This window comes from Myotis davidii, unplaced genomic scaffold, assembly GCF_000327345.1.
Source record: "Myotis davidii unplaced genomic scaffold, ASM32734v1 scaffold233, whole genome shotgun sequence".
Lineage (NCBI taxonomy): Eukaryota > Metazoa > Chordata > Mammalia > Chiroptera > Vespertilionidae > Myotis > Myotis davidii.
The window spans coordinates 2,896,390-2,913,495 of NW_006285917.1; the positions used below are offsets into that span (position 1 = coordinate 2,896,390).

The 17,106-nt window shown below is 42.6% G+C and overlaps 1 protein-coding gene across 7 annotated transcripts in view; it reads right to left on the reverse strand.

Moving 5' to 3' along the window:
* SLC4A8 (solute carrier family 4, sodium bicarbonate cotransporter, member 8) overlaps positions 1–17,106 on the reverse strand; it is a 118,536-nt gene that overhangs the window by 30,412 nt on the left and 71,018 nt on the right. For all 7 annotated transcript variants that reach the window (XM_015559629.1, XM_015559625.1, XM_006757068.1 and 4 more), the window contains 6 exons: positions 9,487–9,661; positions 8,751–8,884; positions 7,404–7,649; positions 4,930–5,035; positions 3,920–4,081; positions 1,675–1,788 (listed from right to left, as the gene is read on the reverse strand). In XM_015559629.1, coding sequence (XP_015415115.1) covers positions 1,675–1,788; positions 3,920–4,081; positions 4,930–5,035; positions 7,404–7,649; positions 8,751–8,884; positions 9,487–9,661 — 937 coding nt within the window. The remainder of the gene's footprint in view (positions 1–1,674; positions 1,789–3,919; positions 4,082–4,929; positions 5,036–7,403; positions 7,650–8,750; positions 8,885–9,486; positions 9,662–17,106) is intronic.

Here is a 17,106-nt window from a genome sequence, read left to right on the forward strand (position 1 = left end):
GCCCTTGTCAAAGACATACACCCTGATGCAGCAGAGAGGCGCCAACCTCAGAGTGGCCAGATGAAAATCCACCACAAAGAATGGTTACAAAAAAAATCTCAGGGGATTTTTAGATTTTTTAGAGAAACAAATATATTGTGGAGATATTAGGACAGCACAATGTTTGCAGGATCAGACCAAAGCCTCCTAGGGGACTGAAATCCCTTGCAGTTGGGATGAGTGAGGAAACTTTTCTCCCAGAAATGTTTCTCCCAGGAATTCCTTGAGAAAGAGTCCACTTTTTAAAAATATGCAGGTCAGTGTGATCATCATTCCTGAGAAAATCTGCGACTGGAAAGTCGGAAGGAGGATAGAATACTTACAGGATAGGATCAAGCCTCGCTGACTTTATGTCCTTGTTTTTATTTTTCTGGTTAGTTGGGTGATCATGGAAATGCAGTAGATAAAAAGCAACTGTGCTTGTAGCAAGCCTGTCATCGTCTCATGAATAAGATGCAGACGTGTGGAAAATAATATATGATTTGTAGGCTTTGTTCCAATTCTAAGTTTTATAAAATAGTTTTGAGGGAGGCCCTCAGATATCCATAGCTAATCTCCAGGCCCATGTGTTTTTGAAGTGAATTAAGTTGTCTGTTTTAAAAGGGCTGGCTGTCCTTTCCCTTCCCTCCTCCAAGCGAGGACATCCTGCAAGCTGTAGAAATCCACGCACCAGTGGGCTTATTTCTTTGTTCTCTCTCTGTCTCAGCTCCTGCATCATAGGAGAGCAAATATTTCTCGCTAGGCCGTATGAAAGTTGCTGTCTTTTCTTTTTGCTACAAAAAAAAACAAAAAACAAAAAAAAAAAACAAATGAATCTTAAAAATAAATGAAGAAGCAAAACAGAAACAGACTCATAGATACAGAGAACATTTTGATGGCTGCCAGATGGGAGAGGAGTTGGGAGGATGGGTAAAAAAGATGAAGGGATTAAAAAGTACAAATTGGTTATTACAGCATAGTCATGGAGATGTAAAGTACAGCATAGAGAATATAGTTAATATTCTAATAACTATGTATGATGTCAGAGGGGTACTAGATTTATCGGGATGATCACTTAGTAAGTTAGATAATGTCTAATCACTGGGATGTATACCTAAAACTAATATAATATTGTATGTCAACTATAATAAAAAATGAACAAAATAAACTGGTGTACAAAATAGATCCAGAAGCATGGAAGCATGGAACAGACTGACAAATCTCAGGGGGAAGAGATTAACCAAAGAATTTATATGCATATAAGCATAACCCTTAAACACAGACAATAGTGCCATAGGCCTGGGGGTGTGGAGGGTAGAGGGAGTCAATGGGGGGAAAAGGGGAACATCTGAAATACTTTCAACAATAAAGGTAAATTTTAAAATAAATTAATTTAAAAATAAAAACAGTTGAGTTGCATTAATGATAATAAAAAAATACTTTTTGTTCATTAAATGAACTGAGGCTTGCTCCTTTATGACTTGAACTTAGCCAAGTCTGACAAGCTCCCTTTTCTGAAAGTAAGGCATAAACAGCACGGTTCATAGAGAACTGAAAAACTCAGGATTTGGAGTATGGAAAGAGGCCTTTGAAATTAACTCCAAAGCAGATCCTATGAAATTACATGAGGCACCAAGTACCCTGAGATCTGTTTACCTTGAACACACTTGGAACTTGAAGTTTTGGTGATGGGACTCCAATCAAAAAATCAATAATCACCATTGTGAAGATTGTGAGGAAAACAGCAAAGTCACTCACCATGGAGCGGACCTGGCATGCAAAAGAATTAGAAAAGTGTTTTAGTAGGTTGAATGCAGTAGAAAAGACTTTAATATTGTAAAAGTTTTAAAAATCCTGAGGAGAATGCTTTAATTTTATACTTGAATTAATACAAGCATATTTAAATAACAGAAATATGTTAATATGCCCAAGTTAATGCCTCCACCAAAACCCCGAAATGGTTGCTCATTTCACTGAGTTAAAAACCCAAAAGGCCCTCTTGGCCTATGAGGACCTCACTCACTGGCATATTACCAGCTCCTAATGCTCTCTGCTTGCTCACTCTGCTCCAGCACACAGACCTCCCTGTTGTTTCTTAAACATGCCAGACTCACTCCCACATGAGTCTTTGAACTTACTCATCCTTCTATCTCGAATGTTTTTTCTCTAGTAATCTCTTGGGTCGCTCCCTTAACTCCTTTATATTCACCCAAACAGAACCTTCATGGGATCTTCTTTGATGACCCTACTTAAAATTGGTTGCCACCTGCCTCCCCAGCTCTTTCTATACTCCTTTCCTGCTTTATTTTTCTCCATAGCATTTATCACCATTTTTTCCTAAGAGGACTAACCCACTTTATAGTTTAGTATAGCTTTAATAAATACAATGTGCCTGAAATGCTCAGTGCCTGTCTTAAGCTAAACTTCCAACAGAAATAGAGCAAAATATATCTCAGCCATGTTTAACATCACTACTACCTGAACCTGGCTTTGCTTTCCTTTGAAACCTGAGTTTTCCAGCTCCCCCTTCCTGGTTTTGTTAGTTCTTCTCTGAATGTTACATAAATTCTCTGAACATGTAGCTGTCCCCACAATGAAGCCCATCTTGGGACCCAGCGACTCTTCTCTCCTCTGAACTCCTATGGCACTTACATCCAACTCTTTACTACTGTCTCATATGACCTGGTTGTTTAATATGTTTCCACTTTATATCCAATCTTTTGCATCCCCTACAGCACTTCACCACACCTGAGCTGGTAGTCAGTACATAACTGCCATTTGTTCACTATTTGTCCAGACTGGAAACAATGACCCAGAGCATGTCTAGTATGTATTTCCTTAATTACTGTGTAGATCCACTGAAGTCTAAGAATGTTTTAGTGATGTATGTGTGTACAGTAAATATCCAATCAACTGACCCCTTGCCCTATTCATACATCCTGCTCTGCAAATGTGCCTGATTGAAACTTCACAGAAAAACCACCAATTCCTCCTGATTCAAGCTCCTTTTCAAAGCAATAGCCCCTTCAGTCACTCTAAACTTGGCCTATAATTCTGTCCTACCATAACTGGGCATGACAAACAGTGTCAGCTGCATGAGGGAGAGCGGGTTGAGGCTTCAAACAGTCAGGCAAACCAAGTCAGGAGCGTTCTCACTGCTGGAGTCCATTTAACAAGTGATTTCACAAGCTATTACAAGAGCCATTCCTGAGAGGAGACTTTGGGACCCCCTACCTAATCCAAAGCAATCATCCCAATTAATTACATTAAGTAGCCAGCCCTATTTATTTCTATTGCATTCTAGAAATAAAACTTAATAGCATTCCAGAAATGAGACTTAGTAGCTGTTAGAGAACACTACTCCACCTTAAACTCACCTGTGCTTTTAAATCAAAAATCTTCTACATATATTAACTCCTCATTCCACACCACACATTTATGAAAGGGGCTGTTGGTCATTAGAAGAAGAGATGCTACAGTGTGGCTCATCAGGACATTTAGAACTCTCCACCTGCCACTCTACTCAGCAAGCAGCATGGAGGCTGAGATGAGGCTGTTATATTAGAACTAGAGGCCTGGTGCATGACATTTGTGCACTGGGGGAGGGGGGGGCCCTCTGCCCGGCCTGTACCCTCTCACAGTCCGGGACCCCTTGGGGGATGTCTGCCTGCTGGCTTAGGCCTGCTCCCCACAGAGCCAGCCATGAGCCCAGCTCAGGGCTTCTGGCTGAGTGGGGGAGCACACTGACCACCAGGATGTAGCTCCTGCATTGAGCATCTGCCCCCTGCTGCTAAGTACGTCATAGTGACCAGTCGTTCCACCATTCTGTCAATTTGCATATTAGCCTTTTATTATATAGGAGGATTCTAACACAAAAGAAATGTATGAACATGCTACTTACTCTGGTTGGGAAATAGCGGCTTGTCTTAAATGTCTTTAAGGTGCTTGAAAGGATGAAGGTGGTGAAGAAGAGAATGCAGGACCAAAACAGCACATCAGGAGTATAGGGTCCATGATGGCCACATGCAGGTCCTGTGAACTCTCCATGCATCTCCTGGCATTCGTGGAGAAACAAACATTCTGGATAATGAAAAGCAGGCCAGAGGGAGAAACTAGAGGCTGCCTTCTGAGTCCACCACTCACTGTGATACTGCAACTGCTGGGTAGCATATGCTGCCAGCAGCATTAACCTTCATGTAGCTGTGCAGGTCTCACTTGCATAGGCCCCTTCCAGGTAGGGTGACTACTTATGGTCTGAACTAAAACATTTTTAAAATATATATATTTTTTCACTGATTTCAGAGGAAGGGAGAGGGAGAGATAGAAATATCAATGATTAGCGAGAATCATCGATTGGCTGCCTCCTACATGCTCCCTACTGGGGACTGAGCCTGCAACCCAGGCATGTGTCCTGCCTGGAATCAACCCAGGACCTCCTGGTTCATAGGTCAATGCTCAACCACTGAGTCACACTGGCTGAGCCGAACTAAGACACTTTTGAAAATGAAACCAGAACTGTTTCAAGAAAACATGAGGTTCTAAGAGGGCCCTAGCAATTTGTACTCTTTTCATTACAGAGGCCTTGTTGATCTGAATGTCCTTCAAGCTCCATAAAACCTGGATCTGCTCCCCAACCTTGCCTGGTTTCATCCCACATTTCTTTAGTGCAGGGTCACTGGATAGGGGGTAGCTATTGCATGTGAGAGAGAAGTAAGAAATAATATTATTTTATCTTTATGTGCAAGACAATTTTGAAGGGGGGGGGGAGTCAGTAAGAATAGTTTAAAAGAAGAAAAATATTTTATTTCTGTAAATGTCAGAGCTTGCTAAAGGACTACCCACTTCTACCTAGAAGACTCCCTTAAACCTGGTAGTCACAATGCTAGGCCATCTGGCAGCTCCCAGACTTACAGTAACAGTCAGGTTAGCCCAGTGGACTTCTGTTGTCACGATGTTTTGGTCCTTCCAATACTGTAGCGTGTGATTGTTTGGATTTTCTGGGACAGTACACCTGCAGCTGGACGGGGAAAAAAGATTCCTGAGGAAAGCAGCCAACTATTCAATAGAATATTTTTAGCCATGACTGGGCTAAAGGCTTAGTATCAGAGCCTGCTTTTCTTTTTCTATGCCCACTTCAGAATCCTGAGGTTGGTTCTACTGGATGAGGCCCAACCACACCCTGGTTTTTCAGTCAGTCATTAATAAAGATGGACTCAAATCAGTGTGTGGGTGTTGGATTCTATTGTATTGACAACCAAGCTTAGCATCTGATGCACTCAGAATGAGCCCTGGTGGTTTCTTAGTTTCTATCTCTTAGGCTTGTCCTGTGGAATTCAATCTACACAGCAAGGAGGACATGATAACCCACTCTGCGCCCAACAGTTTTCTCTAAACCTGGATGATTTGCTCCCTATACCCGTCACATTATTGCTCTAACGTTCAGTCTCCCAGAATCGTGATGTAAGCTCTTCCTAACACTGTGTCATCCCTGGTAATCCACTATCTTGGCCATTCCCTGGCTTCCCAGGTCTCTTCCTCTATCTAAACCAGACCAGACCAGACCTGTCCCACTGGCCACCATGCTGCCTCCAAGTCTCAGCATGCTTCATGCCTGAAATGGCTCCCTGTACATTCAGGTAGGGTGATTACTTATGGCTGTTTGCAGAGGGTCACACCCCCTTCAGGGTGGGGGTCCTCACTGGGATGCCCGGCCAGTCCATATTATATGTTTTACCAAACTGTATGACGTTGTGGAAAAGGCAAAACCATGGAGACAGTGTAAAGATCAGTAGTTGCCAGAGATTGGGGTGGTAGGGTAGGATGAAAAGGCAGAGTACAAAGGATTTTTAGGACAGTGAAACTACTCGGTATAAAACTACAACGATGGAATGCTCTTTATACATTTGTCAAAACTCACAGAATGTGTAACACCAAGAGTGAACCCTAATGTAAACTATGGACACCGGATAATAATGATGTATCAATGCAAGTTCATTGATTACAACAAATGTACCACTTTGGTATGGGATAGTGATAGTGGAAAAAACTATGCATATGTGGGAGCAGGAGGGTATATGGGAACTCTCTGTACTTTCTGCTCATTTTTGCTGTGAACCTAACTAAAACTACTCTTTAAAAGAAATTATATTTTTAAAAAATCAGTTCCACACATCTTAACATAAAATCATTTAAAGAGTTGGAAAGTTCTAGCTTCACATCAGCTCCATATGAACCAACAGTAGAATACAAATAATAAAAATACCATTTGAGCTTTATTAACAAAGAATTACAGTATCCAGACCCAAAGTCTACTCAGTGCAGGGCTGATTACTTTTGTCTGTTGTCTCCCACTTAGATATGTCTCATGAGGATAGATCCTTTGTCTATCATATTCATCACTTTTTCCAGGGCCCAAAACAGTGCTGGCACATAGTAGATGATCAGCAAATACTTGTTAAATAAATAAATTATAAAAAAGGTCAAAGAATGAACTTACTCCACTGCCAATGGGCAATTCAGAGCTCCAATGTCAACGGACAATCCACTAGGCTTCAAAGATTACACTCCCTGATGGTGGTTATTTTGTGATACAACAATTTTTATAAATTCTAATAAATTTTGTATAAATTTTGATTTTTAGGTTGATGAACAGATAACTAGAATCTATAAAAGTGTATCCGTTGATAGTTAGCAGACACCTCCATGCAGTGTGCTCTATCTACCCAGGCAGTTTCAGGTTGAAATTGTCCACTTCACAATGAGACCCTCCAGATCAGAACTGTACAGCCAGAAGGGATGGAATTTGAGGCACAGAACTAAAGGATGAAAGTCTTTAGTTACAATTTGGAGAATACTATTCCAGAGAAGAAATGATGTATAGGACCAGACTCTTCTTAATGGTTGAAAACACAAATACTGTGTTTCTTTTCTAGCTGAACCAAACTATGTTGAACATGTGAAGAAAACACAGTCTCTTTAGTTGAAATCTAGGTAAGTAAATAATTTCTAGATGCATTATCTTGATAACATGGTCCCAGGATCTCACAAATCCCTACAAAAAGTAGTTCTTCCCAACAACTAACCTGAATTATCACTGCTGCTTTAGCAGCCTATTTTTGTCTCAATGCCTGGAACAAAAGACATGCTTGGAAAGCATTTCTCAACTCCCATCTGAGTTTCACTCTTAGTCCATCTTCTCTGTCATCAATGTTGACTGTTCTCCTCTGGCAGGAGTCTCCACATCCATATCTGAGCTCCGTTTCCCAAAGGGCCAAGATAGTTCCATCACAGAAGCTGTAAGCACTGCCTGGCATACTATATCCGTCATTAAACTCAGGCCCTTTGCTCAATTAAAAAAAAAAAAAGACTTGCAGAAGCATACTTACTAATACAGGCTAAGGTGGTCCAGCTGGCTATGCATGTGGATGGGGTAGGTCTCTGCCAGGTGAATCAGCTTTTCTATTGCTTCATAGATGAAAATTATGCAAATTAAGGAGGCAAATGCTTCTTCAGTGAAGCGAGTAATGTAGCAGACAAGGGAACTGGCATCAGTTGCCACAAGAACAATACATAGGAAGGCAGTCCACAGTCCAATACAAGCACGCAAGGAGAGGTATGAAAGAGCATAGTCTCTGAAACAAGACAAAAGTTCATCAAAAAGCATGGAGGGATGGCATTAAGAGACAAAGGGTCAGAAACATGGTTAATTCATCTCATTTTATCTGACCAGTATTGCAACCCAATTTCTCCCGAATTCTGACTGTGTTTCACTTTTAAATTCTGCCTTGGGACAGTTGTGACAAAGATTTGCTTCATGGGTGGTATCTGCTATCGCAAGAACATGGAAAATGGAGAACTGCCATACACACATTTCTGCCATTACTGTCCAATGTGATTAAGATCTTATTATTGCAGTTAAGACAAAAAAGCTGGCCCAGCTGGTGTGGCTCAGTGGCTGAGCATCAACCTGGAGGTCATGGTTCGATTCCCAGTCAGCGCACATGCCCATGTTGTGGGTTCAATCCCCTGTAGGGGGCGTGCAGGAAGCAGCTGATCAATGAGTCTCTCTCATCATTGATGTTTCTCTCTCCCTCTCCCTTTCTCTCTATAATCAATAAAAATGTATACATATAAAAAAGCTACATAGCTCTTGTTCCATATGCTCCTATTTCTAATACAAAAGTCTATTTAAAAATCAGTTCTAGGAAAAGTAGGGAAATTAGGGCATTGCAATCAGAATATAAAAGGATATATTAGGCCAAATTTAAAACTGACTTGAAATGGAAATGGGAGGAGTCTGAATTAGCGAGGGAAAGTTTTTTTAAAAGATAAAGTGAAGGTGTGGCTCAGTCAGTTGGGAGCGCTGTCCCATACACCAAAGACTGCGGATTTGATTCCTGGTCAGCGCACATACCTAGGTTGCAGGTTCAATCCTCACTGGGGGGTGCGTACAAGAGGCAACCAATCAATGTTTCTCTCTCCCTCCCCCTCTCTCTAAAAATCAGTAAAAACATATCCTCTGGTGAGGATTAAAAAAAAAAAAAGACTAGGAAATCCGCTGTTTTAGGTACAGTACCACTTGGAGGCAGGACAATAGACCAAATGATGTTGATTCCTCAGGTTTTTACTATCAAGAATGATGTTTGCCTACATATACATATGAGACCCTGGCATTCAAGCCTAACAGCCCAATAACACACCCATTAGAGTTTTCAGTAAACCAAATGTCTTACTTGCAGAATTTGAACAAAATCTTTTCAAACACAAGCACTGGCCCAGTGCTTCCCAGGATGGTGAGAGCCTGTCCTGCAAACAAGGAATAGGCAATCCCAGTCATGGAGGCTCCGAACAAGGATTCAATTGCACTCTGAGAGGAAAAAAAAAATCATCACTGAGTCCACAGCCCATTGCAATGAGTAATGTGGGCTTATGTACATTCCTGACTTAGTTCTCATGTGCGCCCCAACGAATCATCTGCTTGTATTTCATCTTAGCAAGAGTGATATGTACACACAGTCTAATACTCCTGTAAATGGCATCACTTTGATAACTCAGAAGCCCAAATCCATCTACATATGGTTCCTTAACTAAGTCCTGTTCTGCAGTGACTCACTTCAGTATTTAACAGATTCAGAAAGCACAGTGATACCATTCACACAACGATCTGTCATACAGAGTCACCTAAATCTTATTTTAAATGACATTAATATATTATTTTCCATCCTTGGGGCAACAGGCAATTCAACTGGGCGATCAGCTACAGAAATTGATATTCAAGCAGAAGTGAGTCTGCTCTAAAGCAAGAACTGTGTTGCTGCTTGGTATGAAATCAGAATACATAGTAATTCAACAGAAAGACTCTGGTGTCCTTAGTCCTAGCCCAGGCAATTTCTCCCCCAGTGGACGTGCCAGCCACCACAATATGTTGTATCTTCTTTGGGACCATGAGTAGTGGTTAAAAGTTCTTACTATGCGTCCCTCAGTGGCTTCTCCGAGCAATCCCCCAAAGGTGATGACAGGTGACATGCAGGCACAGTACAGGAACAGAAAGGAAGCCAAACACTGTAAGCTGAGTGCGTCCTGGTAGTCGCTCCAGTACCAAGGGGCCTTCCGCTTGATGTCCAGCACCAAGCCTCCAAAGAGCCTGTGGGAACACAGCAGACAGGCCTCTAGCACAGTCCCTCTTTCAGAGAAGCATGTGAACAGCACACATTTAAAAGCACTTCAAATGTGCTCTGCCCGGAGGTAGTACTTTGGCTTCAATTTGACCCCAAGTACAGGACTCAGTTGCACTCTGAGAGGGAAAAAATATCATCACTGAGTCCACAGCCCATTGCAATGAGTAATGTGGGCTTCTGTACATTCCTGACTATCCTCATGTGTGAACCAAAGAATCATTTGCATGTATTTCATCTTAGCAAGAGTACCGTCTGGGGTCAGTACAGACTCTGTTTGCAACCAAGATCATGAATGTGAATGATTACCCTATGCATAAAAAGAATTGATTTAGTGTGTATATTACCCATTTAATAGAAAGTTCCAAAAAATTAACGTGAAATTATTAGTTTCAAACTTCAAATTTGAGCTGTTATGAGGAAATGTGCAAAACTAATTCAAAGAATTAAATTGTTAGTTTTATTACATATTTTTCTAGATAAAAAGCCTCTTTCACATTTATTTTTCTACTCTGAACAACTACCCACCTTATGCTTGAGAAATTAGCATAATAATTCATTCATGCAGTTGATAAGTAGCAGCAATTTTTGGTGCCAGGCACTGTGCCAGGTATTGGAGATGCAGCAGTGAGCAAAACCAACACAGGACCAAAGATCTAGTGCAGGAGATAGGCAGTGCTGTGAGGGTGCCATGGCAACACGGGACACGGAGGGGCATTTTATCGAGGGCCCAGTGAATGGACCAGGAGTTAGCCTGATGAGGCAGAGGGCCTAGCATGGATGAAACCTAGAAGTGAGAGCACCTGGCAGGTTCCAGATGCTGAAAGAGATATGGCTGGATAAGACAGTGTGACAGGCAAATAGCCGAGGCTGGAGAAGCTAGAAAAGCTGAGCCACAAAAAGCCTTGGAAACTGTTTTAAGGAATTAGACCTTTATCCTAATGGTATGTCAAGTCACTGAAGGATTGTAAACTGGGAAGCAACATAGTTAAACCTGCATCCTGGAAGGATCACTCTGGTGGGGGTATAAGGAATGGAACATGGGGCAAGACTGGAGGCAGAAGTGGATGGATTCAGGGGCTAATCAGGAGTTAGAATCAACAGGACTTGGTGGCAGGACTTCAGGACCCCTCTCTACCTCCCAAGGATGAGACAGATCAAGTGCAATATATCCCACACTGAGGTGAGTAGTGTTCCCGCACTGAGTCACTTCTAAGAGTGGAGTAGCTGTACCACGGTGAAAGTTGGTAGGTGACTAAGGAAAGAGCCATTCAGCATTCTACAGGACAACTGGCCCAGTTGCTTCTACAAATTAATGGCATAGAAAAAAAGGAGGTAGGGCTGTGATAGAACGGAAACGTAATAATCAAAGGCAACCCTTAATTGAATCCTATGTCACACAAATTAATTCTAAAAAGATGTTGCTAAGGCCATCACAAAAAGTTGCATATGGACTGAGCAATATGCAAATTTAAAGAATTAGTGTTAATTTTGTTAGATGTAATAATGGCATGATAGTTGTTTATAAAATGTCCTTATCAAACGAAGATACATATTGAAGTAGTTACAAGTAAAATGACATGCTACTGGTTATTTGGTTTTAAATAATCTAGAAAACATAAAAATAAAACAATTAAGTGGGTGGAAATAGGTGAAACAAGACTGGCAAAATGTTGTTAACTCTTGATGGGCACATGGGTGTTCATTATATTATTCTCTCTTCTATATTTGAAATTTTCTATAATAAAAAAACTTTAAAAAACAATCTACTCTCTCATAAAAGGAAATTTGGCCCACCCTTCCTTCCTTCCTTCCCTCCCTCCCTCCCTCCTTCCCTTCCTTCTATCCTCTTTTTAGGAGCCTGGAGGTGTGCCACAAGGTCTTGGACCTGTATGCCAGGGGGAAAGGCACAACAAGCTCTTTCTCCATTCAAAAGTGCGCGCTCTCTCTCTCCCTCTCCCTCTCCCTCTCTCTCTGAAAGCAATAAAAATATATTTTCCCTCTCTCTCTCTCTCTCCCCCCCCTCTCTTCTCTCTCTCTCTCTCTCTCTCTCTCTCTCTCTCTATCTCTCTCTCACATTTCATTAGGTACAATAAGTACCTAACTGGAAGACACTATTCTATCAGACCCACTTGCTCTTTTCCTCTGGTTTGGGTGGACATAGCTGGTATTCACCCATTCTCAATTTACAGCAGTAACATCCCAGTGTGGATCTGGGCTTAGGGGAGAGAAGCAGAATCAGCCTTGTGACCTGCTTTGGATTTAGCCTGTCTGGCAAACTCAGCTTAAGAAGGAGCTACAGGGTCCAACCTAGAACACAAGAGATCCACCTCAGGGTTTGGGACCAAGACTACAGTTTGTAATAAAGTGCTTTTTCTTGCTTTCTCCTCTGGGTGAATACCCCTTCAAGAAACTTAGAGGCAGCTGCAATTAGTCTGGGGCAAGATTCTATTGTTTCTGGGTCCTTAGCCAATAGAGTCTAGTCCCATATGAGTATCACCTCTCAATCACCAATGACCTTCCTCTGAAGGGTATTTTTCTGAGAGAAGAATCTCCTTCTCAATAATGAGCCGCACCCCATGGAGGCAGCCTGAGATGCTGCCATGATTGGTCAGCTTCTGGGCCAGGAGGCACCTCAGGGAAGAGTGAGTGTCTGTGAGTAACAGACAAAAGCTTTATCTGCAATGGGTTTATGAGAAGCCATAGAAAGGGAGGACATCTGTCTCCTAGCTGTAATTAAAAGGGGAGAGAAAAGATCTGAGGCTCTTATTGATAGTATAATTATAAATTACTGAAATGATTTCTGAACACTATTTTTTTTCAATATATTTTATTGATTTTTTACAGAGAGGAAGGGAGAGGGATAGAGAGTCAGAAACATCGATGAGAGAGAAACATCGATCAGCTGCCTCCTGCACACCCCCAACTGGGGATGTGCCCACAACCAAGGTACAGGCCCTTGACCGGAATTGAACCTGGGACCTTTCAGTCCACAGGCTGACGCTCTATCCACTGAGCCACACCGGTTAGGGCTGAAAACTATTTATGGAATCAGCACATACCTCACTCAAGCATAAAATCAGACCATAATTGCACATCTACCACAGGTATTAATAGATATGGATGCTTTTTCCACATTTTAGACTTCCTTTCCCTTTCAACACTACCCTTAATGTTCAAATTGGGGGTGGGGCAGGAGGCACACAGGAATATGAATGTAAGCTTGATGCAAGAAAGGACTTACCTGTATAGAGGGTCACTAGGCTCTGGGGCACTGACCTAGGGAGCCCTTCTCTGGAGGGCTTTAGGGACAGGCCAGCCAGCCATTTGTCTGGTGTGCTTTGGAAGAAACCTGTCTGAAGTGTTGGGAGGGGAGAGGGAAGGATCACTGAGACAGCAGCTCCTAATTCTTTTTTTTCATTAACCCTTCCCAAGAGTGGCACCCACAATTAAGTACATAAATCTACTTTCCAGAATATCTCTCTGCTGTGAAGGGTCTGGCCCAGGCACTCTAATCAGACTTTCCTTTGTTACATACAGGAATGCACTGGCATCACTGCCTACACCAGCCTCAGGGAGGTCTAAGACACTGTCTGAGCCCTGGCTTTGTGATCAGATAACACAAACCTCAGAGTACTGTTCTCAACTTTGTCTCCTTTCTCTCCGTCTTAGAGTCTACGCTCCACATCTTCAAACACCTCTACATCCAAAGCGGATAATATCCTTTAAGTCTCCAAGTTCTGTCCCAGGTTGTGCACAACCTCAAAGAAACACCAGTAATGGTGTGCAGAATGATAAAACCCAGGCTAATGCATTTTTAGTCTATACAGTCCTAGAGGATCCAGAAAGTTCTAGGGTGTCCTTCTGCAAGGTTCACATTCACCCACTACATAAATGAGACTGAGGAAGGGGCTAGGGTTGGCATGGAAGTATGGGTTCCTGATATAAGCATTAGAGTGGGTCGCCTGGCCTAAAGGGTTACAATGGGAGCAAAGTGTCTTGAGGTCTTTTACAAAGGGCTCTGAAGAAAACTTCAGGAGCTTAGGAAGAGAAAGCATCTCCCACACCAAGCACGGACACAGGGCAGAGACTGTGGTGACCAGAATTGGTCACCTGATCGATGTTTCTCTCTCATCGATGTTTCTGACTCTCTATCCCTCTCCCTTCCTCTCTGTAAAAAAATCAATAAAATATATTGAAAAAAATAGTGTTCAGAAATCATTTCAGTAATTTATAATTATACTATCAATAAGAGCCTCAGGTGTCCAGTTTTGGACACCATAATACCCACTTGCTTCCTCCCTCCCTTTCTTCCTTCCATTCAAAAGCTCTTTCTCTTTCTCTCTCTCTCTCTCTCTCTCTCTCTCTCTCTCTCTCTCTCTCTCTCTCTCTCTCTCTCTCCTCTCTCATCTGGCTAGGTACAATGAGTGTATAGGTGGACACAGGGCAGACACTGGATAAAACTATCAGAGAGCTCAGATAACCCTTCCAATTTCAGCTCTGTCAATTCCAGAAGTTCCTGACATGACATTATAGAAGAACTTCCTCAAACCCCATTTGAATTTGTGAGTAAAGTCATTTGGCGTTAATAATTAAACATGTGATGTCCTAGCTATATAGGATTTTTTTGCGGAATGTTAGGCACCATTTCTGAGATTCTATAACTATTGAAATCCAATCTAATGGGTCTCCGAAACCCCTTATGAAAGTGATTATAAGTGATTCCCACTCAAAAGGCCTGGGACCCTAGTTTCTTCTCCTCCCTCTGACACCAAAAGAAACCTGAAGTCTTATCTCTGCATGATTATCTGTTTGGAGGAAACCTCGCTGTCCTCATTTCTTTTACTTTCAACTCTAAATTCTGGGGTGTAGACACCCTTTATAGTCCAAAGATAAGTCATAACTCTGAAATATGATCAAGTCCATGCCCTGAGACCCTTCCCCTTAAAAAACACCACCTCCTCTAAGACAGTCTCAATCCTGGAACCTATTCTAAGGACAGATGCTTTCCTTGAACTGCCTCTCAACACCAGGCCTCCCCACCCAACACAGAACCCACACCACTTAAAAAAAAATATGAAACTTACTCTTAGAGGTTGCTCCCTCTTTTCAGTGGCCCCTTCCATCAAAGGGCTCCTCCTTTCCTCCAGTGACTCCTCCCCAGGGCCTCCTTATCTTCCACCATCCTCAACACATTCCTCCAACCAAGACACATACTCCCCTACCAGGACACTGCTAGTTAAGTGTCATTATCTCCTGCTCCTCAGCATTTTCTCTCGATGTCTTTCCAAGAATGGAAAAATAAATCACTCCCCACAGTTAAATAACAAAACAAACAAATAAAACCACAACACCATGACTTTCCACTGGGAAGGGTACTGAAATAGAAAAATAAGGAAAGCAATTTTAAGCAAGGAGGAAAAAACTAAAGTGAAAGCAGGGGAGTAGAAAATGTTAAAGCTTCTTTCCATGAGCTTAGTCTTGTACTGAGAATCTCCACCCAGCAGATCATTCTTAGACAAGCACAACTTACAGAGCCAGGACCAGTCTCAACCTTCTCCCATGATTTGGGGGCATCACTGGATATCATTCCAACCCAAAATATCATTATCTTTTACCATCTTCCTACCTGGCAAATAAAACCTCCTAGTCTGCGCTAGCCAGTTTGGCTCAGTGGATGGAGCGTCGGCCTGTGGACTGAAGGGTCCCAGGTTCAATTCCGGCCGGGGGCACATGCCTGGTTTGCAAGCTGGGTCCCTCGTGGGGGGCATGCAGGAGGCAGCCGATCAATGATTCTCATCATTGATGTTTCTCTCTCTCTCTCTCACTTCCTCTCCATTCCTCTCTGAAAGCAATAAAAATATATATATTTAAAAAAAAAACTCTTCCTAGTCTGGGCACCTCCTTCTCTCGCCTACCATAGAGAACCTCCTTTTTAGACATCATTCTTTAAAATCTTGGCTTAGAAGAGTAGACTCCCTATTCTGAGACACACATCTAAAAGAGTACCTATTTTTAAATTTAAAAAAAAAAGTAAAAAAAATAAAAGAGTACCTATTTTTCTATCCTAAGGGAGTTTCTTAAAATAATCACTCAATACTTATCCATACCTAGTCCATTCATGTTTCTAAACAGGCAGCATTCTAAACGTATTCATTCATTCATTCATTCATTCATTCATTCTATATTGAGTGCCTGCTCTGTGCAGCGCACTGTGCTGGGTGCTAGGAATATAATGGGGTCCCTGCCCTTATGGTGCAAACGTTCTAGCAGGAAAGACAACGAATCAAGCAATAATAATAAAGTATAATAAGAGCTGTAACAGGGGGTTGGTGGCAGGATGGCAGGATGGCAAGCAGGCAGGGGACAGAGCTCAAAGCTGTGACACCACATAGGAGGAACACCTAACCTCATTTATAGAGAATCTTGGAAGGCTTTTCAAAAGAAGTAACACCTAAACTGAGACAAAGGATAAATAGCAGTTAGCCAGGAGATAAGGGAGGATTCCCTCAAATCAGAGGGAACAATGTGTGGGAAGAACTGGAGGTGAAATAGAATATGGTATGTGGTCTGAGAAACTTGAATGATACAACACTTGATATATTCATAATACTTACAGTCAATGGTTCCATTTGAAAAGTCATTCCCGAAAAAAGGGGGTGGAGAAACTAAGATGGCGGCAGAGATAAACACCAGGAAATTAATGCCGCACACAACAATTGATTAATACCTCAGAGAAACAATACGGACTTCATCCAGAACCACAGGAAGCCTGGCTGACTGTAAACTCTACAACTAGAAGGAAGGAAAGGCACACTGAGACCCGCAGAAGCTGCAGGAGAGAAGCGCAGAGGTACGGGGCTCTCGTGGGGCTCGCGCGCGCGGAAAGGGGCTGGCACCGGAGGACGCGGCTGTCCTTTTGAATCCGGAGGGAGTCACAAGCTCCCGACGGCTCTGAACTCCGGTTCTGGGAAGGCTCTGGGGACCCAGGACTCAAGCGGGGAGAAACTGGACGGTCTGGCAGCGGGCGATCTTGGGGGCTGCTTTCCCTCAGAGGTGCTTGCAGCGGGACACTGAGACGCGCGCGTCTCCTTAGGGCAGGGCTGAGGCTCCGCCATAGCCGCTTGCTCCGCCTGCGGATTCCCTGAGACCCCGCCCACCCAGGCTGCCGCAGAGGCTTTTGCATATGAATGCCCCGGCCATTTGCAACCTGTAATTACCTAACTGCAGCGGGTCAGACAGACCCAGAACTTCTAAGAGAAGGCTCAAGGCCCCACAGAGCTTGCATCCTTCACAGCTGAGCCTTATCAAGGCACTTCCAAACTCCAAAAACAAAGGAAGAGGAATCTGCAGCCCTCTTCGTAGTTCCTGCTGGGTAACCTCAGGCAGAGGCTAAATTAGCACCTCCTTAGAC